Here is a 25,837-nt window from a genome sequence, read left to right on the forward strand (position 1 = left end):
AAGGTTTCGTTTAAGTAATATATGAAGAGTATAGCAAATAAATAAAAGTAAAGAAATCTATTCTAGGCAATAAAAGTAAAACAATAAAGTAGAGTTTTTTTTTTTTGGTTTTCGAAATTAATAAGTGCTGAAATTGTACAGATTGATAAAAGTGTTGCTTTGGTGTTTATTATAATTAAAATTGGGCCAGAGTTCATGGTTTCACTTGTCTATTCTCTTATAAAGGTGTAATGGACTTAAACAATTCATAAGCTATATTATGTTCTTGGAATCTCATATTGTGAAATAAGTATTTGTATGAGAATTACGTCTTGACATAGAAATGATGCAACACATCACTCTTATACTATCCAGAAAGGGAAAACTCGAAGCAATCCGGTATTTAAGAATTATCAGAGTATAGCTTTAAGAACTTTGACATAATGTGTTTGAATCTCAAATATACTACCTTCATTTCACAAGACCACCTAGAATATCACTAGATGAAACTATAGCACATGTATGAACTTAATCCCTACTGAGGTAACAAAGGTAAAATCAAAAGTAGATCTTGAAATTTGTGTCACTATTCAATCACTACCGCCATCTTACTCCTAACACACACGTTTCCCACAAATCTTCTCTCATACAAGTTGGAGTAAAACATGTACTTAAGAAGGGGTACATAATAAGCATCTACTTATACATCTCGCACAAAAAAGGATTCCAATCTCAAATATCAACTCATAGAAAAGAGATCCACCACAAAGGGGTTACATAGATGATCATAATCATGCTAATTCTTCCTATAAAGGAAGCTGCGCTACTCGGCAATCTAGAGCACTTAAAGGGGCAGATCCATCGTGTTCGTTGGTTTGCTGTGCGACAGTGATTTTCTCCTCCCGCTTTTCACCACAGCCGTTTGATGCGATGAAAAAAAAATTACCCGTCGCTGCTCGTTCATGCTCTATGACGCCTGGGGCCATTCTCATACGGGGCCGTCAGCAAGAGGCAGCCGTGTGTGCTCGCTCACGTCGCCTTCCTTTTGCACCGAGTGAAAACTCTAGCGTACCGAGTGGTTCCTACCCCTCCTCCCGTCCCCAATCGGCTGCCTCCTCCCTCCCCCAGTCCCTGCCTCCGCTGCCTCTCGCACTTGCCCACGTTCTCGTCGAAGCAAGTCGAGCTCCATCGTCTAGATGCGGTGGGAGCCTTGAAGGAGGAGGGTGATTTGGTCGCTGATGAGGGTGTGGAGGCCGGCCTCGTCCGGAGGAGCCGCCGGCCTCACCCGGAGAAGGGGGACGAGGGACGTGGCGGCGGTGCCTCGTGGCAGCGTGAAGCAGCATGAGGTTGGGAGAGGGAGGGTGATAGGTCTCAAACGTATCTATAATTTCTTATGTTCCATGCTAGTTTTATGACAATACTCATATGTTTTACATACACTTTATATCATTTTGATGCATTTTCCGGTACTAACCTATTAACAAGATGCCGAAGCGCCAGTTCCTGTTTTCTGCTGTTTTTGGTTTCAGAAATCCTACAAAGGAAATATTCTCGGAATTGGACGAAACAAAAGCCCACGGTCTTATTTTCCACGGAGCCTTCCAGAACACCGAAGAGGAGACGAAGAGGAGCCACGAGGCGGCCACACCATAGGGGGGCGCGGCCCCATGATACGTCTCCGACGTATCGATAATTTCTTATGTTCCATGCCACATTATTGATGATATCTACATGTTTTATGCATACTTTATGTCATTATTATGCGTTTTCCGGAACTAACCTATTGACGAGATGCCGAAGGGCCAGTTCCTGTTTTCTGCTGTTTTTGGTTCCAGAAATCCTAGTAAGGAAATATTCTCGGAATCGGACGAAATCAACGCCCAGCATCCTATTTTTCCACGAAGCTTCCAGAACACCCGAGAGTCGCCAGAGGGGGGCCACTGGGCCCCCAGTTGACAGGCCGGCGCGGCCCTAGGGGGGACGCGCCCCCCTAGTGTGTCGTCGCCTCGTCGACCCCCCGACTCCGCCTCTTCGCCTATATAAAGGTCCCTGACCTAAAAACCTCGACACGTTCGACGAAACCAGAGAAAACCTTCCAGAGCCGCCGCCATCGCGAAGCCAAGATCTGGGGGACAGGAGTCTCTGTTCCGGCACGCCGCCGGGACGGGGAAGTGCCCCCGGAAGGCTTCTCCATCGACACCACCGCCATCTTCATCAACGTTGCTGTCTCCCATGAGGAGGGAGTAGTTCTCCATCGAGGCTCGGGGCTGTACCGGTAGCTATGTGGTTCATCTCTCTCCTATGTACTTCAATACAATAATCTCATGAGCTGCCTTACATGATTGAGATTCATATGATGATGCTTGTAATCTAGATGTCATTGTGCTAGTCAAGTGGATTTTACTTATGTGATCTCCGGAGACTCCTTGTCCCACGTGTGTAAAGGTGACAGTGTGTGCACCGTGTGGGTCTCTTAGGCTATATTTCACAGAATACTTATTCGCTGTTATGAATGGCATAGTGAAGTGCTTATTTATATCTCTTTATGATTGCAATGTGTTTTGTATCACAATTTATCTGTGTGCTACTCTAGTGATGTTATTAAAGTAGTTTATTCCTCCTGCACGGTGTAATGGTGACAATGTGTGCATCGTGCAGTACTTGGCGTAGGCTATGATTGTGATCTCTTGTAGATTATGAAGTTAACTATTGCTATGATAGTATTGATGTGATCTATTCCTCCTTTCGTAGTGTGAAGGTGACAGTGTGCATGCTATGTTAGTACTTGGTTTGGTTATGTTGATCTGTTATGCACTCTAAGGTTATTTAAATATGAACATTGAATATTGTGGAGCTTGTTAACTCCGGCATTGAGGGTTCGTGTAATCCTACACAGTTAGTGGTGTTCATCATCCAACAAGAGGGTGTAGAGTCTAGCATCTATCTATTTATTCTGTTATGTGATCAATGTTGAGAGTGTCCACTAGTGAAAGTATGATCCCTAGGCCTTGTTCCTAAATACTGCTATCGCTGCTTGTTACTGTTTTACTGCATCTTTACTTCCTGCAATATTACTACCATCAACTGCACGCCAGCAAGCACTTTTCTGGCGCCGTTACTACTGCTCATATTCATTCATACCACTTGTATTTCACTATCTCTTCGCCGAACTAGTGCACCTATTAGGTGTGTTGGGGACACAAGAGACTTCTTGCTTTGTGGTTGCAGGGTTGCATGAGAGGGATATCTTTGACCTCTTCCTCCCTGAGTTCGATAAACCTTGGGTGATCCACTTAAGGGAAACTTGCTGCTGTTCTACAAACCTCTGCTCTTGGAGGCCCAACACTGTCTACAAGAATAGAAGCACCCGTAGACATCAAGCACTTTTCTGGCGCCGTTGCCGGGGAGGAAAGGTAAAAGGCTCTCATACTCCGGTCCCAGGTAAAGTACTTTTCTGGCGCCGTTGTGTATGTGCTCGAAGCTATTTCCTTTAGATCCTGCAATTGCATCTTTTTGTTTCTTGTTTACACTAGTTTGGCATAATGGACAACAATGAGCTTCTTATTCTATTTCCTGATTTAAGACATGGATGGTTTGATGCGAAAATTAAAAAACCTATGGAACCTTATTTGCATGCTAGTAGCAATGATATTAGTATGAACGCTTTGAACACCATTGTTGCTAATGATATGGAAAATTCTAAGCTTGGGGAAGCTGGCTTTGATGAGCATGATATTTTTAGTCCTCCAAGCATTGAGGAGAAAGTTTATGTTGATTATGATATGCCTCCCATTTATGATGATTATAATGATAGTGGTCTTTTGGTGCCGCCTACTATGGAGAGTAATTTTTATGATGATAATACCATGCCTCCTACACTTGATGAGAATAATAATGATAGCTACTTTGTTGAATTTGCTCCCACTACAATTAATAAAATTGATTATGCTTATGTGGAGAGTAATGATACTTTTATGCATGTGAATAAGAATGCTTTATGTGATACTTATATTGTTGAGTTTGTTCATGATGCCACTGAAAGTTATTATGAGAGAGGAAAATATGGTTGTAGAAATTTTCATGTTACTAAAACACCTCTCTATGTGCTGAAAATCTTGAAGCTGCACTTGTTTTATCCTTCTATGCTTGTTGCATCATGCTTCATGAATTTGTTTATTTACAAGATTCCTATGCATAGGAAGCATGTTAGGCTTAAATTTGTTTTGAATTTGCTTCTTGATGCTCTCTTTTGCTTCATACTCTATTTTTCATGTGAGCATCATTAAAACTGCTGAGCCCATCTTAATGGCTATAAAGAAAGAACTTCTTGGGAGATAACCCATGTGTTTATTTTGTTACAGTATTTTTATTTTGTATTTGTGTCTTGGAAGTTGTTACTACTGTAGCAACCTCTCCTTATCTTAGTTTTGTTGCATTGTTGTGCCAAGTAAAGTCTTTGATAGCAAGGTTCATACTAGATTTGGATTACTGCGCAGAAACAGATTTCTTGCTGTCACGAATCTGGGCCTAATTCTCTGTAGGTAACTCAGAAAATTATGCCAATTTACGTGAGTGATCCTCAGATATGTACGCAACTTTCATTCAATTTGAGCATTTTCATTTGAGCAAGTCTGGTGCCACTTTAAAATTCGTCTTTACGGACTGTTCTGTTTTGACAGATTCTGCCTTTTATTTCGCATTGCCTCTTTTGCTGTGTTGGATGGATTTCTTTGTTCCATTAACCTCTAGTAGCTTTGTGCAATGTCCAGAAGTGTTAAGAATGATTGTGTCACCTCTGAACATGTGAATTTTTGATTATGCACTAACCCTCTAATGAGTTTGTTTCGAGTTTGGTGTGGAGGAAGTTTTCAAGGGTCAAGAGAGGAGGATGATATACTATGATCAAGAAGAGTGAAAAGTCTAAGCTTGGGGATGCCCCGGTGGTTCATCCCTGCATTTTTCAAGAAGACTCAAGCATCTAAGCTTGGGGATGCCCAAGGCATCCCCTTCTTCATCGACAAATTTATCAGGTTCCTCCCTTGAAACTATATTTTTATTCGGTCACATCTTATGTACTTTACTTGGAGCGTCTGTTTGTTTTTGTTTTTGTTTTTGTTTGAATAAATGCTTGTGTGGGAGAGAGACATGCTCCGCTGGTTCATATGAACACATGTGTTCTTAGCTTTTAATGTTCGTGGCGAAGGTTGAAACTGCTTCGTTAATTGTTATAGGGTTGGAATCGGGAAATGCTACATGTAGTAATTGATAAAATGTCTTGGATAATGTGATACTTGTCAATTGTTGTGCTCATGTTTAAAGCTCTTGCATCATATACTTTGCACCTATTAATGAAGAAATACATAGAGCTTGCTAAAATTTGGTTTGCATATTTGGTCTCTCTAAAGTCTAGATAATTTCTAGTATTGAGTTTTGAACAGCAAGGAAGACGGTGTAGAGTTTTATAATGTTTACAATATGTCTTTTATGTGAGTTTTGCTGCACCGGTTCATCCTTGTGTTTGTTTCAAATAACCTTGCTAGCCTAAACCTTGTATCGAGAGGGAATACTTCTCATGCATCCAAAATCCTTGAGCCAACTGATACGCGTACAGCACGCGTCCGTTGGGAACCCCAAGTGGAAGGTGTGATGCGTACAGCAGCAAGTTTCCCTCAGTAAGAAACCAAGGTTTATCGAACCAGTAGGAGCCAAGAAGCACGTTGAAGGTTGATGGCGGCGGGATGTAGTGCGGCGCAACACCAGGGATTCCGGCGCCAACGTGGAACCTGCACAACACAACCAAAGTACTTTGCCCCAACGAAACAGCGAGGTTGTCAATCTCACCGGCTTGCTGTAACAAAGGATTAGATGTATAGTGTGGATGATGATTGTTTGCAGAAAACAGTAGAACAAGTATTGCAGTAGATTGTATTCAATGTAAAAGAATGGACCGGGGTCCACAGTTCACTAGAGGTGTCTCTCCCATAAGATAAATAGCATGTTGGGTGAACAAATTACAGTCGGGCAATTGACAAATAGAGAGGGCATGACCATGCACATACATGATATGATGAGTATTGTGAGATTTAATTGGGCATTACGACAAAGTACATAGACCGCTATCCAGCATGCATCTATGCCTAAAAAGTCCTTCTTCAGGTTATCATCCGAACCCCTTCCAGTATTAAGTTGTAAACAACAGACAATTGCATTAAGTATGGTGCGTAATGTAATCAATAACTACATCCTTAGACATAGCATCAATGTTTTATCCCTAGTGGCAACAGCACATCCACAACCTTAGAACTTTCTGTCACTGTCCCAGATTTAATGGAGGCATGAACCCACTATCGAGCATAAATACTCCCTCTTGGAGTTAAGAGCAAAAACTTGGCCAGAGCCTCTACTAATAACGGAGAGCATGCAAGATCATAAACAACACATAAGTAATAGATTGATAATCAACATAACATAGTATTCTCTATCCATCGGATCCCGACAAACACAACATATAACATTACAGATAGATGATCTTGATCATTTGAGTTGCAAGTGGTAGTTCATTTGAGTTGCAAGTGATTTTCCCACCCATTATTCCCCACCTAAAAAACCACTAACCCGAAAAAGGGAATAACAAAACTTGGTCCAAAGAAACATGACTTGGCGTAGTAAATTTGAAAAAAAGGGAATTGATAAAAGGGAATTATAAAAAGTCCAACAAATATATATATTTCAGTACCAAAATATAAGATTACTAAAAATAAAGATAATTGTAGAAAAGGGAATTGTAAAAAGGGAATAGAAAATGAAAATTGTCAAAAAGGAAACTAAAATCGGCTAGGGATAATAAAAAAGTTAAACGACCAAATTTGGTCCGCAGAAATTAAAAGCACCAGATTTTCGGGGAGCTCATGAATTAAATGCACATATTAACATATTAACAAAAATGAAAATTGTCAAAAAGGAAACTAAATCCGCGGGATTAACGTGACCAGAAATAAAATTAACGGCTCGGAATTTGCACTATAATAAATAGACGGAATTAAATGGGCGGGATTAACGCTACTACTACCAGAATAGAACTAACGGCTCGTGACGAATTAATTGCACGGAATTAAATGCGCGAAAATTGCGGAAAACGACAAAAAACACGGAAACGGAATTGACTCGGTACAGCGAGCGCTCCCGCGCAAAGGAACTAAGAGCATCTCCAGTCGCGTCCCCCAAACCGTCCCCCAAACCGCGCCGGATTGAGCGTTTGGGGGACGTGTTTCGTTCGTGCCGCGTTTGGGGGACGTCGCTCCCCAGTCGCGTCCCCCAAACAAAATTTCGCAAATTTTAAACTTAACTAGATTCGATTAGATTCGTCCAAACTTACATAGATTCGAACGAAATTTGACTAACTTTAAACTAAACCTAATCTAGAACCACTTGCGGCGGCCGGAGGCGTCGTAGTACTGCTGGAAGTTGTACATGTCGTCGGTGACGACCTCCTGCTTGACGCGCTCGTCGACGCGCTCGTCGACGGGCTCGTCCTTCACCAAGCCGCTTGGTCCTGCCTCGCCGTCGTCGGTGAGGTCCACCAGCGGCTTGCCGGAGTCGCGGATGGACATGGCGATCGCCGCGTCCAGGTCGCCCCTCCAGGCGTCCTTGTCGTTCATGGACGCCAAGAACGCCGCCCGCAGCCCTGGGCAGTCCTCGGGGTCGTCGCTGCTGGCGATGAGCCGCTGCTGCCGCTCGTACTCCGCCAGCAGCGCCGCCTGCGACGCTTCCTCCGGCTCCTCCTTCACCTCCGGCTTCGGGATGAGGAGGGCGCCGCCGCGCCTCCCTTGCTGCCGCCGGCTGCCGCTGCCGCCACGCCTCGTGTTGACGGGCGTCGCCGGCTCCTCCTTCACCTCCCGTTTGGGAACGGTGTACGGCTCCGACCGGTAAGACGAGGACGGCGTCGATCGCGCCGGTCCCGAGGAAGAAGAGTGCGAGGAGGACGAGTACTTCGTCCTCCTCGGCTGCCATTGAGGAGACGGCGGCGGCGACGGCATCTCCAGCCTTGGAGCGCCGTTGCGGATGCCGCGGATGACGTTGTCGAGGGTGCGCCCCGGAACGCCCCAGAACAGGGCGCGGCCGTCCTTGTTCCAGCTATTGAGGCCGCCGACGAGGTTGTCGGTGCTGTGCATCTCGATGTCGTACTTCGCCTTGAAGTACGTCGTCCACCAGGCGTCGTTGTTGTCGACCGCCCACGTCGGATCCAACCGCTCCTGGGCGGTGAGTTGAGCCCGACGGGCCTTGACGGCGTCCCACCATTGCTCCGTGCGCGGCTTCGGCGGCGGCGGAACGCCAATGCCGTTCACGGCCATCTTCCAGCCGCCGCTGCTTGGCAGCCGCATGTCCGGCGGGACTGGATACCGGGCGTGGTACAGCGCCCACGCCTCCGCCACGGTGAGGCTGCCGCGACCGAAGCCGTTCGCCGCGGCGATCTTGCGGGAGGACAAGCTCGACATTTTTTGAGCGGCGAGGAGAAGATCTGGGAGGGGGAGGCGGCAGCGACGAGAAGGATTATGAGCGGCGAGAACTGCAGGGCGTCTTATTAAAACAGCGGCGGCAGCGGGTGGTTGCACACAATAACTCCGGCGCGGACGGCCACGCGGCCATGCACGACGAGACGCGTCCCTGCGTCGCCTGGGAAAACAGGGACGCCATTAACGTCGCTTGACCAAAGGTAGGCGACGGGGTTTTAGCCTTCCTGTGCCGCTGACGGGTCGACCCCGCCACTCCCCGCCTCGCTTTTCGTTGTGTCCGGCGTCCCCGGTGCGTCCCCTGTGGGACAGGGACGGGCTCGGGGCGCCGGACACCGTATCGGGCCGCGCCGGACAAAAAAGGGCTTTGGGGGACACGGCTGGAACGCATTTTCTGTCCGGCGCGCCCCAAATCCCTTTGGGGGACGGTTTGGGGGATGCGGCTGGAGATGCTCTAACCACTCGAGCGACCGAACGCGGTAAAGGGAAATCGAATACGGATGCACATAGCTAAAAAAGAGAAAAAAAGAAAAAGAGCCACACCACAGCATTCTAGCCCTAAGATAAGGCAATTGACAATTCCTATTTCATGTTCATTTGCAAAGATCGATTTTGTGGAGGATCGTGCATATGGCTTTCATTATTTTCAAACTAGTATTATTTAGAATATATTTTGAAACCGGTTAAATGGGTGTGCTTTACTTTGGGTTATATGCCATGTGAAAAATGATTTCATCTCTAAAAAAATGAAAAAAAAACTCATGGTGGTCCAATCTCTATGCATTATTGCCATGCATTTTGAGTGCAGCCTCATGGCAACGGTTGCACGGGATATATACAACCGGTGCGGTTGTCGGTTCGATGGAACATTAACATGTTGATACAAAGGCCCTGCATGTTATTTCATATTTTTCGTTTCCTAATTCATGTATTAGCATTATGCGATCCAAGACTTATAAGAGTTGTTAAACAAATTCCAATAATGTAATAAAAGGACGCATGCATACCATTTTGATGTAGAATCTGGGGCTTCCCCTTTTCCAAAAAAAGATCATGTTGTCTTTGTCAAACTCGATCAAAGTATTTTCCAGCACAAGGTGACTACAACCGTTTCGATTTTCCTCCAACCAATGTAAGGATGACAGAAAGTTCACGGCGATGGAGATTGTGAAGTCGAGATCGAGCCAGGTGCAGCCTGTCGACCGAGCAAAGTTACGTATACGTATTTGCTGTCTGTACTTCAGGTGTTGTCACGGTGGTGGTTGTATTGTTGTTGCTAGGTCTAGAAGGCTGTAGCGGGACTTTTATTTTTTAATTTTCTTTACTCTTTTTTGGCTCTATGCATCCATACTGTCATTAGGGTGGGGCGTTGTTGCAGAGGCTGTATGTAATTGGTATCTTTTAATATTAATATATTCCTTTATCGAAGAAAAAAATTCTCAGCTCGTGTTGGTAACTCGGCTGGGTATCTACGTTGAAAAGTAGATCGTCCGACTTTTCTCTATAGTACGTTGCAAGTTTGGCCAGTACAGCAAGCAAAACAAGTACATGTATAACAAACCATGGCTACCTCCTCGTCGGCGCTCATTCTCCTGCTGGCTGTGTCATTCGCCGCCGGCGCCAGCGCGACGTCCTTCAGCATCACCAACCAATCACCACGGGAAAAACAGGGGCTGCCGTGCAGCAAATCATTGCCGTGAGCCCACGCACGGCAAAAATTTCTTTGCCGTTCGCACCGAGCATAACTCACGGCAAAGAAAAGGCGCACAACAACATCTAAAGGGAGCGCACGGCAAAGAAATCACCACGACAATGGCCCAACACACCGCACTGCAAAGATTCGGTTCACGGCAAAGGCGTTGGGCTTTGCCATGGCTCACCCTTTGCCGTGCACCCAGCTGGGATGCACGACAACACAGCCTTTGCCGTGCGTTTTGCCTTTGCCGTGCGCCATATGACATTTCCTTTGTTTTTCTTTCTTTTTTATTTCATCTAATACTTATATTTATTTTTTTAATTAGTTTTACTTTTTGATGACTATTTATTAGTGCTACGTAAGATAATGTGTATATACCCATTGAGTAACAGTAAAATGGAACTACTAAGGCTAAACCACAGCGATTTGGTGTTACCACCCGTCCGATCGGATCTCGAACGGAGCAGATTTTCTGGTCGTGCCACCGAGTATCGTTGGGCTCGTCTTCAGCACGGCCTTAACGCCTATCACGGCCAGCCACCTTTAAAGGGCTGCTACTCCACAGAACTACCTACGCAGCCTCCCGTTCACTGGGCCTCATGGTGTGGTCCATCTGCTTTAACGGCCCAGTCGCAAATAGACTTCATTCCCATCCCATGACGATTGAACTGCTAACAGGTTCGACACAGCGAGGAAACCCTATCGCTGGCCTCTCTTGCCCCCGTCTCGTGTCAGGTATCGCTCGTCCGCCGATCTCCTTCTCGATCTCCGACGGCTCGCAGCCTCTTTGCGGAAAAACAGGGTTGAAGAGGCGAGGGTATCCGGCGCTGGTGTGCCGCCCATACAGAGAAGGGTATCCGCGGGGACGGCGGCAAGCCCACGGCCGCCAGCGAGGGCACCTCGATCCGTCCGTCCCAGAGACTGGTGAGGGTTTTGTACTCAAACACGACGAAACTGACATGTTCATCTAAGATCTATGTCACATATATTCTATGTTTTTCTCTGATATTTGTTCCAAGTTTTCTCCTGTGGGTTGACGACGTCTACGATGGATGGGGCCTGGAGGTCCACTAGGTGATGAACTGATTAGCTTGATCCAGTTTCACGGTGAGAAGCCTCTCCAGATCCCAATCCTTCTTATAAGTTATACAAGTACAAGAACTATAACGATACAGGCTAGCAAATTGTCATGTGTGCATAATTTGTGCTCTCCGTACACATGACTCTATTACCTGTTTTTCTATTAACTTAGTATATATACATTAAACGAATGAAACATTTGTGTACTGATTATCATTGTTTTTCTCAGCTCTTGTTGCCTGAAAGGGCAATGCACAAATGACATGTAAACGATTTCCACTGTATCCTTTTTTTTTTCAGGCGAGGTGTTGTTTTGCCTTTGTCTTATTCGAGGCAATCAACTGCACTTGAAAATCTTAATGTGTGGTGGTGTTTTATGAGGTAATTCTTCACAAGCCTTTGATTTGTGCAATTTGAAGTGTCAGCAACATGTATGTTTATTGAAATTTTCCATCAATCTCAATCGTCTTTTACAGAGATGTTGTGACACATGTGGCATTAAATCTCGGAAAGACATTATTATTGCAAGGTACTCTTATAACATATTCTGTACATGTTATTTATGGGAAGTACACTTCATGTTAACTTTAGCAAACTACCTCTTTGTTGGCTCTGTTTTGTATGGTTTATTTTTTGAATCTTACCCAATTATACTACCCGGACATTTCGAGGTAAAATTGTTTATAAATTCTCCGCGGCAGAGTTTATTCCCTCCATTTCGTAATTATGTGCAAAGAGGCCAACCCCTTCATATTGGGAAGTTGTATTTCTATTTGTACGGAGTAAAAGGTACGTTTAGTATTTCTTATTTTAACTCTTCTATTAATCAAGGTATCCACGAACTTTTATGTATATATTCCATTACTTGTTAGCTGCTTCTGAATATGTCCTCCTTAAATTCTGTATATGCTTGTTGTAAAAATAGAATCATCAACCCATTAGCTGCTTGCGAATAAGTGTTTTTTAATTGTAATTCAGAAGGTAATTTTTAAAATAGAATCATGAATATTGGAAAATGTTCGTTGTACATGTTTGTGCTGATGGAAAATGAATACGTGGTTTGTACATTTGAAGCCATGGAATGTTGTCAACGTCAAGAGGGTAAAGTGAGCTGAATTTTGATTTGCTATCTGCACATAATATAGCCTCTCTGAATCTCTATGACTGAGGTGTTTCCTCTTTTCCTCTAGACTCATTGAAGAAGCTCAGATGTAGCTGAAATATCAAAATACATACTGGTGCTTGAATTTATGCTAAAAATATTGACTCATTAAAGATCATGCTATTTTAGCAAATATATCAATTTAATATTTTTGACCTTGCTAGCTTGTTACTTATATCTATCAAATACTATATTGTTATCATTGATTTCACTTTTATTGGATTATATCACATTTAGTTGCAAGTTTATATTCCTAGCTAGCATGGGACCTTTTCATGCTGAGTGTGTCCATCGAGTTGACCCGTCAGAAATGTTAAGGCAGAGAACAACACTACACTATATTTAGAACAACCCCTTCCTTCAGCATGCCCTTTATTTTTGTTTCCGCATAAGTTGTGTCGTTCCAAACTGGTTTCTCGATGACAGATCAGTAAGTCACTAGCCTCCTCAATGATTTATGATACAATGAAGATTGTATAATTTTTTTAGTGCTCCTGGAAACTGACATGCTTTCTAATACCAAAAGTGACATGTTCCACTAGATTTTTTCATATTATGTGACATGAATCGGTGTCAAACTACCATTTTTACCCCCTTTTCTTGTTTTATTGAAGTCCATTGAGAATCCTAATGTCATCTGGTGGTTGGACGTGGAGCTGAACTTGGCATTAGATGTACCCATGTTATGCCAAAACTCTACCTTGGTTATAGCTTAGGTTTCACTTGATTATATTTTTCGGGTCCTTGTCGTTTGTGTTCATGCATTGCTTGCATGCCTAACATTCCCTCTTTATTTCAGTACTAATTTGCAAAAGATGATTTAACAGTTTACACCAATCATTGCTATTTTAAGATGTATATATACAGAAATGAAGGCGTGGGCAGCAATTTTTCAAGATTCACTTTGTATTTGTAAAATGAGAGTTTATTTCAGTCTACGTCTACACTCTGCTGGTATATAGGCCATATGAGATGCCATTTTGCTCAAGGACCAGGAAAAGAAGGTATTTGCTGTTGATAAAGGATGGTGTTTCTTAGCCCCAACCAACCTCTACGATAAGTTTTGGGTATCCTAGGAGCCAATATTGTTTCACATTGCAGTGTTCCGGTTCCAGACTAGAACTTAGCTTTTGTAAATAAAGATAAAAGATAAATTCAAATCCATTCCTTTTGCATCTGAAATATTTTATGCATTAGCTGAGTTAGTTTCTCCCACCATATCTTAGTTTCTCCCAAGATGTGATAGCACACTAGAAATTAGCATATGTTTTGACTCTTTAACAAAACGAAATAACTCCATTTTACTTGCATTTTACTTGCATTTTAGCATATGTTTTGCTCGACCGTTTGTCAGGCGGGATTAACTTTCAGTGGTTTTCTCGCCCGCCCCGTGGTAGGTCAGGGGGCATTTTACTTGGCGTCCGCATAGACACCATGACCGTTTTGGCTAGTTCTGATGGAGAGTACCACATTAAGCTCGACATTCAGAACAAAGCAGATGGTTTCACGTGGAGTCTGGTCGCTGTGTATGGTGCCGCCCAGGAAGTGTTTAAGGCTGACTTTTTACGTGAGTTGGTAAACCTTACAAAAGATAATCCTTACCCGATTTTAATCGGAGGTGATTTTAATTTGTTGAGGTTTCCTCATGAGAAAAGTAAAGGCCGCTTTGATGGTCATTGGCCTTTCTTGTTCAACGCTATCATTGATAGCCTTGATTTAAGAGAGGTGTTTATGACTGGTCGACAGTTTACTTGGGCAAACAGCTTGCCGGAGCCCACCTACGAGAAACTAGATCGCGTGATGATGGATACCGAATGGGAAAATAAATACCCTCTGGTGTCAGTCCGCGCACTAGAACGTATTGAAAAACTGTCTGACCACGCTCCCATCCTTTTAACCACCGGGAATCCCACACCCGTTTGTAAACGGCCGTTCAAATTTGAACTTGGCTGGTTATATCGAGAGGGATTTCATGATATGGTTAAAAGGGTTTGGGATAGACCGGTCGGAGGGAGTACGCCCATTTTGAGATGGAATAATAAAATGCGTTCTATGCGCAAACATCTCTCTGGTTGGGCTGCCCATACGGCTGGTATTCTTAAAAAAGAAAAGTCTCGCTTATCAAATGTGATTGATGAGCTTGAGGCTGTTGCGGAGATTAGACCCCTGTCTACATATGAGATTGAGCTTAAAAATCAATCCAATAAACAGATGGCGGGTCTTCTTCGCGAAGAGGAGCTCAAATGGTATCAACGATCCAAAGCTCAATTCATCTTGGAGGGAGACTCGAATACGCGGTATTTCCATGGCTTAGCTAATGGGAGACACCGGAAAAAACGTATTCACTCTCTTATTCAAGATGAAGGGTTGATTGAAGGCCATGAGCATCTCAAGTCTTACATTACTAATTATTATAAGGGTCTGTTTGGTCCTCCGGAGGAAAGTACTTTCTCTCTTAACGAGGACTTAACGGATGATATACCCCAAGTTTCTTTGGAAGAAAACGGCTTGCTAACCGCACCTTATACTGAGGAAGAGGTTAAGAAGGCAGTTTTCCAAATGGAATGCAACAAAGCACCGGGTCCAGATGGGTTTCCAGCAGAGTTTTGTCAAACATTCTGGGATACTATTAAATCGGACCTTCTAGATTTGTTCAGTGATTTACACATTGGACAACTAGAATTATTTCATCTAAATTTTGGTGAAGTTATCTTGTTACCGAAAATTAATGAGGCAGAAAGGATCCAACAATATAGACCCATTTGCCTATTAAATGTAAGTTTCAAGATTTTCACGAAAGTGGCCACCATTAGACTTAATACGGTTGCGGATCATGTTGTTTTACCATCGCAGACAGCCTTTATGCAAGGATGTAATATCCTTGATGGAGTAGCGGTTTTGCATGAGACGGTACATGAGATGCATTCTAAGAAATTAAATGGGGTTATTTTAAAGCTTGATTTTGAGAAGGCGTATGATAAAGTTAAATGGTCTTTCCTTCAACAGACACTCAGGATGAAAGGCTTTTCGCCTGAGTGGCGAGCTCTAATTCATGATTTCGTGTATGGAGGTAGTGTTGCAATCCGGGTTAATGATGACACCGGTCACTACTTCCAAACACGAAAAGGGTTACGCCAAGGAGATCCGCTATCTCCGATGTTATTTAACATCGTAGCGGATATGTTGGCGGTACTCATAGAGAGAGCCAAGTCTGATGGTCAGATTGAAGGTGTGATTCCACATCTGGTTGATGGTGGTTTATCTATCCTTCAATACGCTGATGACACAATTCTTTTTATGGATCATGATCTTGAAAAAGCTCGAAATCTGAAATTAATTTTAGCAGCTTTTGAGCAATTATCAGGATTGAAAATTAACTTCCATAAAAGTGAATTGTTCTGCTTCGGTGATGCCCAAGACGATGTAGCTCTGTATACAGAGTTATTTGGTTGTGGGCAGGGCCAATTTCCGAAAGACGATGTAGCTCTGTATACAGAGTTATTTGGTTGTGGGCAGGGCCAATTTCCGATTCGTTATTTGGGTATTCCGATTCACTATCGGAGACTGACAATTGCGGAATGGAAATTAGTGGAAGAAAGATTACAAAAATGCCTCAGTAGTTGGAAAGGTAAATTGTTGTCCCTGGGTGGAAGATTGGTACTCATTAATTCAGTACTAACTAATATGGTACTGTATATGCTATCATTCTTCATCCTACCAAAAGGAATTCTGCATAAACTCGATTATTATCGATCCAGATTCTTTTGGCAAGGGGACAACGAGAAAAAGAAATATCGACTGGTTAAATGGAGTATAGTTTGTAGTCCCAAAGATCAAGGAGGGCTTGGAGTTCATGACCTGGAGGTCAAGAATTCAGCTCTTCTGGGTAAGTGGCTTTTTAAGCTACTTACGGAGGATGGGATTTGGCAAACTATACTTCGGAGAAAGTACATCGGCTCGAAGACATTATCTCAGGTGGTTTGGAAACCTGGGGATTCACACTTCTGGGCTGGTCTTATGGCGACAAAAAATGTCTTTTTTCGACATGGGACTTTCTCCATTAAGAATGGAGCACAGATACGTTTCTGGGAAGATGCTTGGCTCGACAATGCTCCCCTATGTGAACAGCATCCCGCTTTGTATAGAATTGCGCGTCGCCAAGGTGATACCATTGCAACTGTAATGGCTACTTCACCCCCGAATGTGACGTTCAGACGGGTTTTACTAGGACAAAGGCTTGTGGCATGGAACAATCTAATTCAGCGGCTTGGAGATATTCAGTTATCGCCAGAGCCAGATGAATTTCGATGGAACCTCCATGTAGATGGTACTTTTTCTGCAAAATCTTTATACAATGCGATCCTGCTTTCTGATTTACCAGTTGATAATAATAAAAAAATTTGGAAGATGAAGATACCATTAAAAATTAAAATTTTTGGATGGTATCTTCGTCGCGGGGTTATCCTCACCAAAGACAATCTTGTTAAGCGGAATTGGCACGGAAGTACACGATGTGTCTTTTGTCATCATGATGAAACAATCAAACATTTATTCTTCCAGTGCCAGTTTGCGAGATCTATATGGTCAGTCATCCAAGTAGTGTCTACCTTGTATCCGCCGACTAGTGTCGCTAATGTCTTTGGCAATTGGCTTCATGGTATTAACTCAAGGTTTAAAATGCTTCTTATGATGGGGGCGCTAGCAGTTATCTGGGCGCTCTGGATATGTAGAAATGACAAGATCTTTAATGACAAAAATTGCTCTTTGTTGCAGGTCATCTACAGATGCACAGGTATTCTCCGTTCGTGGTTACCTCTTCAGCGTGTGGAGAACCAAGACCTATTTACGGAGGTCTGTACACGGTTGGAGGATACGGCGAGGGATACTTTTTTCCTACATGGGTGGCAGCATAGTCTACGGATAGTAGCTCCTGCCACATCTTAGGCGTCATATGATTCATCGTTCCGATATGTATTTCGCCTTTTTATTTTTGTAACTCTGGACTCTTGAGACAACAAACGGCTGTGTGCATCCTGGTTATGCAGAGGCTGGATGTAATTGCTTCTTGAAGTAATAAAGCATCCTTTATCGAAAAAAAAACTCCATTTTAAATAAACCTTTAAGCAAATGTACAATGCACCTACGAGGCAGTATAACCGAAATGTCCAATTTTTGCTTGGCGTCTATGTAGTTTTTCGTACGAGAAGGACGGGCGCAGCAAAGCGCGCATCTACGATCTAGTACTATTTGCAATACAAAAGTACTCTACATCTTCATCCCCCCACATATATCAGGGTGTCGGAGCAATCCGCGCTTCGGAAAATCTACTAAGTGTTATCGCCCAAATGTGAGGAAGGTCACACCGGGGAGCTATTTTTACACCATTAAACCTTCCACCATAATTTCACACATATCATAGGTCCACATGCAAGATTTGATGGGATTCCGGTGCTCCGGCGGTCATTCTCCCCCTCCTCCCCCAAAAAACAGCGGTATGTGTGCCCCGGCGGGTCTACCCCCTAGATTTCTCCGTGCGAGGTTCCACCAATGTATTTTTTCATTGTTTTAGGTTTGTTTAGGACATATACACATGAAAAACGAAGCATGGGACCCCTTTGGCACATGGTAGCCTCCGGCATACCCGCAGCTAGCCATTATCACATGATCCACCCTTTCTCGGTTACTTGTTCTTCAAGACAATCTTCAAAAGTGGGCATATATACCAAGCTTCACCGTGTGGCCGGCGGCGAGGCCGGTGGGCGGCGGTAGGCAGCTCAACAGCGGCGAGACGTGGAACCTTGACATCCCGGCGGGCACCCACACGGCCACCATCTGGGGCTGCACGGGCTGCAGCTTCAAAGGAAACTCCGACCGCTGCGCAACAGCCGACTATGTCGGCGCACTGTTCTGCACCCTGTCTAGACAGCCTCCGCTGACGCTGGTGGAGTTCACCCTCGGCGGCAAGTTTGATTCTTATGATATCTCCGTGATCGACGGGTTCAACATCGGCATGGGCTTCTCCTACAGTACCGGCGTCGCGCTGCAGTGCCGGGACTCTCACTGCCCCGACGCATACCAGCAGCCCAACGACGTCAAGACCAAAACCTGCAGGGGCAACAGGAGCTTCCGGATCGTCTTCTGCCCATGATAACTTACAGGGCTTCCGGGTCGTCTTCTGCCCATCATAAGTCTACTTCCTATTATGAGAGTCAGATGCATGTATGTATATGTATACGACCATAAGTGGAACAATCGGTACACACACGGGTGCCCAATAAAGTCGATGAATAAAGGTGAAGAATATTTGTGTCTACTATTAAAACAGCATACAATATTAATTTGCTGCTCTTCATTTTGGTGCAATTGGAAAGAGTAGGCTACGGCGTATGAGAAAAGAGAGGACCGATGCTATAGAATTTTGTTTTGAAAATATATAGGCTACAGGCCAGGTAGAAAACTTTCAACCATTCTTGGCGAAAACATGTACAAATTTGTATCAACGATGAAACCACCTTATTATGACAAAAGACTATCGTTTTGTATACTAGTTACCAGGAGAGACATCGGTCTTGCGTTGATACACACCAAGATCCCTGCTGACAACCAAGTTTCAAAGTTACCTCCTTGTTAAAAATATTTTAAAACAATTAAAGGTAGTTTAACACCGAAGGTATGCGTGGATGAGAAATGCTGATGTTTATGAAAAGCTTGCATGGGGTAACACAAACAGATTACCGTTGGTTTTGGAAAATAATATATTAGTTGAACATGAGAACTTTAATCTCTTGGAGAAAACGCTTCATGTGTTGAATATGTCAGAATACCTATATGTGTATGGACTAGAGATAGCCTAGAACTCTACATTTTCTTGTACTTCAAGTCTAACTCTCTTGTACCTATATACACACATAAGGGTCATGGCAATACAACACATAAAAAATAGTTTTATAATTCTTCATGGTATCACATCGGTTAGTCTCATAACGCCGATCCTAGGACATCCCACCACTTCCGACCCGGGAAGACTAATCTCCTCGGGAGCGCCGCATCATGTTTCGATCAAAGATCATACCAGTTTTTTAGATTAGTTCTTAGATAAAGATTTCCGAAATTCCAATTCTATCGTTTTACATCTAATCATCCAAATAAATCTCTAAACCACGGCCCCAAACTCCGGTGAAAATCTCCATCCATGGCGGCGGCAGCGACAAGACGGCAGATCGCTGCCAACGACCATGCGGCTTCAGCACCGCATCGCCAGATTGCACCAACACCAACTACTCGGGCACACGGCCACACGCATAATCAGGTAGACGTGAGGCACGACACTGGCGCGAGTCGGCAACTCGGCGACGCGCCACGCTCGCGCGCGTCATTCAGTCGCAAGTCCTGCAAAGCCATCAACATGGGATTCCGATCCGATCTGCAGTGGCTGCATGTACCGACGTCCGCTAGGCTGAAGGTCCTCCAGCCCATCTCCATGCTAGCAGAAGTAGAACTAGCAAGGCAAGGATCCTATTTTTTTAATAAAAAGAATATACTAATATCGCAAAGACACCAATTATACTCAGCCTCTACAACAAAGATGTGCCCTAGTGGCAATACTTATGCACACATCCAAAACAAATTTACATAAAACAAAAGTTCCGCTACACTGACCATGCTTTTTGTGTAAGATACACCTGGGATCCGTCAACTCCAAAAGCGGCCCATTTAAAAAGGAAACACTACAGAAGAGCCGTCATCGCCCTGATCAATGGCCATAGGTTTTCACACCGGAGAAAATCCACACTCACAAAATAATTCCTTCAACAAGATTATTGCCAGACACTGATGGCAACAACTCCGTGTGTAATAACTCTTTGGGACTCCTCTTCAATCAATATACAAAACACAACAAAATTTCCTTGTGTCCCATACTTCACCATATAGTTGTCAAGCACAAGGTTTCGTTTAAGTAATATGAAGAGTATAGCAAATAAATAAAAGTAAAGAAATCTATTCTAGGCAATAAAAGTAAAACAATAAAGTAGAGTTTTTTTTTTTGGTTTTCGAAATTAATAAGTGCTGAAATTGTACAGATTGATAAAAGTGTTGCTTTGGTGTTTCTTATAATTAAAATTGGGCCAGAGTTCATGGTTTCACTTGTCTATTCTCTTATAAAGGTGTAATGGACTTAAACAATTCATAAGCAATATTATGTTCTTGGAATATCATATTGTGAAATAAGTATTTGTATGAGAATTACGTCTTGACATAGAAATGATGCAACATATCACTCTTATACTATCCAGAAAGGGAAAACTCGAAGCAATCCGGTATTTAAGAATTATCAGAGTATAGCTTTAAGAACTTTGACATAATGTGTTTGAATCTCAAATATACTACCTTCATTTCACAAGACCACCTAGAATATCACTAGATGAAACTATAGCACATGTATGAACTTAATCCCTACTGAGGTAACAAAGGTAAAATCAAAAGTAGATCTTGAAATTTGTGTCACTATTCAATCACTACCGCCATCTTACTCCTAACACACACGTTTCCCACAAATCTTCTCTCATACAAGTTGGAGTAAAACATGTACTTAAGAAGGGGTACATAATATGCATCTACTTATACATCTCGCACAAAAAAGGATTCCAATCTCAAATATCAACTCATAGAAAAGAGATCCACCACAAAGGGGTTACATAGATGATCATAATCATGCTAATTCTTCCTATAAAGGAAGCTGCGCTACTCGGCAATCTAGAGCACTTAAAGTGGCAGATCCATCATGTTCGTTGGTTTGCTGTGCGACAGTGATTTTCTCCTCCCGCTTTTCACCACAGCCGTTTGATGCGATGAAAAAAAATTACCCGTCGCTGCTCGTTCATGCTCTATGACGCCTGGGGCCATTCTCACGCGGGGCCGTCAGCAAGAGGCAGCCGTGTGTGCTCGATCACGTCGCCTTCCTTTTGCACTGAGTGAAAACTCTAGCGTACCGAGTGGTTCCTACCCCTCCTCCCGTCCCCAATCGGCTGCCTCCTCCCTCCCCCAGTCCCTGCCTCCGCTGCCTCTCGCACTTGCCCACGTTCTCGTCGAAGCAAGTCGAGCTCCATCGTCTAGATGCGGTGGGAGCCTTGAAGGAGGAGGGTGATTTGGTCGCTGATGAGGGTGTGGAGGCCGGCCTCGTCCGGAGGAGCCGCCGGCCTCACCCGGAGAAGGGGGCGAGGGACGTGGCGGCGTTGCCTTGTGGCAGCGTGAAGCAGCATGAGGTTGGGAGAGGGAGGGTGATAGGTCTCAAACGTATCTATAATTTCTTATGTTCCATGCTAGTTTTATGACAATACTCATATGTTTTACATACACTTTATATCATTTTGATGCATTTTCCGGTACTAACCTATTAACAAGATGCCGAAGCGCCAGTTCCTGTTTTCTGCTGTTTTTGGTTTCAGAAATCCTACAAAGGAAATATTCTCGGAATTGGACGAAACAAAAGCCCACGGTCTTATTTTCCACGGAGCCTTCCAGAACACCGAAGAGGAGACGAAGAGGAGCCACGAGGCGGCCACACCATAGGGGGGCGCGGCCCCACCCCTGGCCGCGCCGCCATATGGGGTGGGCCCATCGGGCGTCCACTACAAGGAAAAGCCTTATTGCCGGCGCACCAAAAACGGCTATTGCCGGCGCACCAGAGCCCGCCGGTGCGAACAGGCCGGTGGTAACAAGTTACCGCCGGCGCATCAGCTGGTGCGCCAGCAGCAACATGAATTATCCCCGGCGAACCAGGCCTGGTGCGCCGGCGGTACGTTTTTTCGAAATTCAAAAAAAAGCCCGATCCAGATCTAGATCTAGCTCGGGTTCATCTAGCTCGGGTCCTCGAAAACAGTGGCCGTGCGTCACCTTGTCGTCGTTGCCGCGCCGGAGGAGAATGAGGCCGGAGGTGGTGGTGGTTTAGGAGGAGGAGGATGAGGCCGGAGGTGGTGGTTGTGGTTTAGGAGAGGAGGAGGAGGAGGAGAAGATGGCCGGAGGTGGAGGTGGTGGAAGAGGAGGAGAAGGAGAAGGCCGGAGATGGAGGTAGAGCCCCGAGGTGGAGGAGATTACCGGAGGAGGAGGAGGAGGTCATCGGAGCCGGAGTAGTAGGAGGTCACCGGAGTAGTAGGAGGAGGAGGCCGTCGGTGAGTACTGCAAGGAGAAGAGGAGGAGGGAAAGAGAAGAAGGGGGAGAAGTGAGGAAAGAGAAGAGGGAGGAGGGTCGGCATGAATATATAGCACAGCTTACCGCCGGCGCACCTAGTATGGTGGTGCGCCGGGGGTAAATTTTTTATTTTTTTCACCCAAATCTTAAACCTGAAAAAAGTCCTGTTTCTGTTTTCCAATTGACGAATCCATTTTTTGTCCAAACGGCCGTAGGCGGTTGAATTCGAATAGGAAATTTCGCGTAGATCGATTTTGATATAAAAAAGTTTTTCATCGGAGGTCGTATGCAACCAGAAATCCCGTTTTACCGAAAGATGACGCCATTTTGCATAATACATCGAAATTCAAATTTTCAAATTTTTACTAAAACTAGATCACATATTACATGGGCATTTCAAAGGATTTTATTTTTTGAATTTTCTATCATTTTCTATTATTTTTTTGAAAACTGAAAAGGCGATTCCCGGGGGGGGGGGGTGGAGAGAAAAATCTAGGCAACTTACCCCCGGCGCACCTCTATGGTGGTGCGCTGGTGGTAAATTGTCTACCACCGGCGCACCACCATAGAGGTGCGCCGGGGGTAAGGTGCCCATATTTTCTGTTTCCGGCCAGAACTCTTCGAATTTTATTCCCGACGCACTAAATTTTCTTGTGCGCCGGCAGTATAGGTTCTTCGCCGGCGCGGTCTTACATGGCTCGCCGGCGGTATTTTGCCACCGGCGCGCGTCAATGATGGTGCGCCGGCACCCTTCCGTGCAGCTATAGCCCTTTTCCTAGTAGTGGTCCCCTGACTCTGCCCCTTCGCCTATATAATCCTTCCGTCGCAAAAACCCTAGTACCGAGAGCCACGATACGAGAAAAGTTACTGAGACGCCGCCGCCGTCAACCCCATCTCGGGGGGGTTCTGAAGATCGCCTCCGGCACCCTGCCGGAGAGGGGAATCATCACCGGAGGGCTCTACATCACCATGCCCGCCTCCGGACTGATGCGTGAGTAGTTCATCCTTGGACTATGGGTCCATAGCAGTAGCTAGATGGTTGTCTTCTCCTCTTGTGCTATCATGTTTAGATCTTGTGAGCTGCCTATCATGATCAAGATCATCTATTTGTAATGCTACATGTTGTGTTTGTTGGGATCCGATGAATATGGAATACTATGTCAAGTTGATTATCGATCTATCATATATGTGTTGTTTATGATCTTGCATGCTCTCCGTTGCTAGTAGAGGCTCTGGCCAAGTTGATACTTGTGACTCCAAGAGGGGGTATTTATGCTCGATAGTGGGTTCATGCCTCCATTGAATCTGGGACAGTGACAGAAAGTTCTAAGGTTGTGGATGTGTTGTTGCCACTAGGGATAAAACATCAATGCTTTGTCTAAGGATATTTGTATTGTTTACATTACGCACAGTACTTAATGCAATTGTCTGTTGTTTGCAACTTAATACTGGAAGGGTGCGGATGCTAACCCGAAGGTGGGCTTTTTAGGCATAGATGCATGCTGGATAGCGGTCTATGTTCTTTGTCGTAATGCCCTAAGTAAATCTCATAGTAGTCATCATGATATGTATGTGCATTGTTATGCCCTCTTTATTTGTCAATTGCCCAACTGTAATTTGTTCACCCAACATGTTATTTATCTTATTGGAGAGACACCACTAGTGAACTGTGGACCCCGGTCCATTCTTTTACATCTGAAATACAACCTACTACAATCATTGTTCTCTGTTGTTCTTTGCAAACAAATATCATTCTCCACACCATACGTTTAATCCTTTGTTTACAGCAAGCTGGTGAGATTGACAACCTCACTGTTAAGTTGGGGCAAAGTATTTTGATTGTGTTGTGCAGGTTCCACGTTGGCGCCGGAATCCCTGGTGTTGCGCCGCACTACACTCCTTCACCAACAACCTTCACGTGGCCTTCATCTCCTACTGGTTCGATAACCTTGGTTTCTTACTGAGGGAAAACTTGCTGATGTACGCATTACACCTTCCTCTTGGGGTTCCCAACGGACGTGTGCTTCACGCGTCATCATGCACTTTTTCTGGCGCCGTTGCCGGGGACCTGAAGAAAAAAGTTACACCACAGAGATTGCTAACTCCCACGGCAACAACACTTTTTCTGGCGCCGTTGCCGGGGAGATCAAGACACGCTGCAAGGGGAGTCTCTCACACCCAATCTCTTTACTTTGTTTATTGTCTTGCTTTATTTTATTTTCTGTCTTGTTTGCTTTCTTTATATCAAAAACACACAAAAATTAGTTACTTGTTTTACTTTATTTAATTAGGTTTGCTTTATTACTGTTAAAATGAATACTCCTGAGAACACTAAGTTGTGTGATTTCACTAGCACCAATAATAATGATTTCATATGCACTCCTATTGCTCCACCTGCTACTACAGCAGAATTTTATGAAATTAAACCTGCTTTACTAAATCTTGTCATGAGAGAGCAATTTTCTGGTGTTAATACTGATGATGCTGCTGCCCATCTTAATAATTTTGTTGAACTTTGTGAAATGCAAAAGTATAAGGATGTAGATGGGGATATTATCAAACTGAAATTGTTTCCTTTCTCCTTAAGATGAAGAGCTAAAGATTGGTTGCTATCTTTGCCTAAGAATAGTATTTATTCATGGACTAAATGTAAAGATGCTTTCATTGGAAGATATTATCCTCCTGCTAAAATTATATCTTTGAGAAGTAGCATTATGAATTTTAAGCAATTGGATAATGAACATGTTGCCCAAGCATGGGAAAGAATGAAATCTTTGGTAAAGAATTGCCCTACCCATGGACTAACTACTTGGATGATCATCCAAACCTTTTATGCCGGATTAAATTTTTCTTCAAGGAACCTATTGGATTCAGCTGCTTGAGGTACTTTTATGTCCATCACTTTGGGTGCTGCAACAAAGCTTCTTGATGATATGATGATCAACTACTCTGAATGGCACACTGAAAGGACTCAAGGTAAGAAGGTAAATTCTGTTGAAGAAACCTCTTCTTCGAGTGATAAGATTGATGTTATTATGTCTATGCTTGTTAATGGTAGATCTCATGTGAACTTCATTAAAAGTAATAATTTCAACAACAATGCTTATACGAATAATTTTGGTAACAACAACTATAGGCCATATCCTTCTAATAGTGGTAATTCTTATGGTAATTCCTATGGTAGATCTGTTTTGCCTAGTGAGGAAAAGATGCTAGAAATTG

The 25,837-nt window shown here is 43.9% G+C and overlaps 1 protein-coding gene across 2 annotated transcripts; it reads left to right on the plus strand.

Moving 5' to 3' along the window:
* Positions 1-10,045: 10,045 nt before the first annotated feature.
* LOC127309674 (thaumatin-like pathogenesis-related protein 4) lies at positions 10,046-18,740 on the plus strand. Of its 2 annotated transcripts, none has more exons than XM_051340434.1 (2): positions 10,046-10,161; positions 18,155-18,740. In XM_051340434.1, exons 1-2 carry the CDS (start codon positions 10,052-10,054, stop codon positions 18,573-18,575), a joined length of 531 nt encoding a protein of 176 aa, XP_051196394.1. In that variant the 5' UTR covers positions 10,046-10,051; the 3' UTR covers positions 18,576-18,740. The 2 variants fall into 2 exon arrangements, with proteins under 2 accessions (XP_051196394.1, XP_071677447.1); XM_071821346.1 differs by having other exon boundaries at positions 10,046-10,142; positions 18,151-18,740.
* Positions 18,741-25,837: the final 7,097 nt, after the last annotated feature.

Source organism: Lolium perenne, chromosome 6, assembly GCF_019359855.2.
Source record: "Lolium perenne isolate Kyuss_39 chromosome 6, Kyuss_2.0, whole genome shotgun sequence".
NCBI lineage: Eukaryota > Viridiplantae > Streptophyta > Magnoliopsida > Poales > Poaceae > Lolium > Lolium perenne.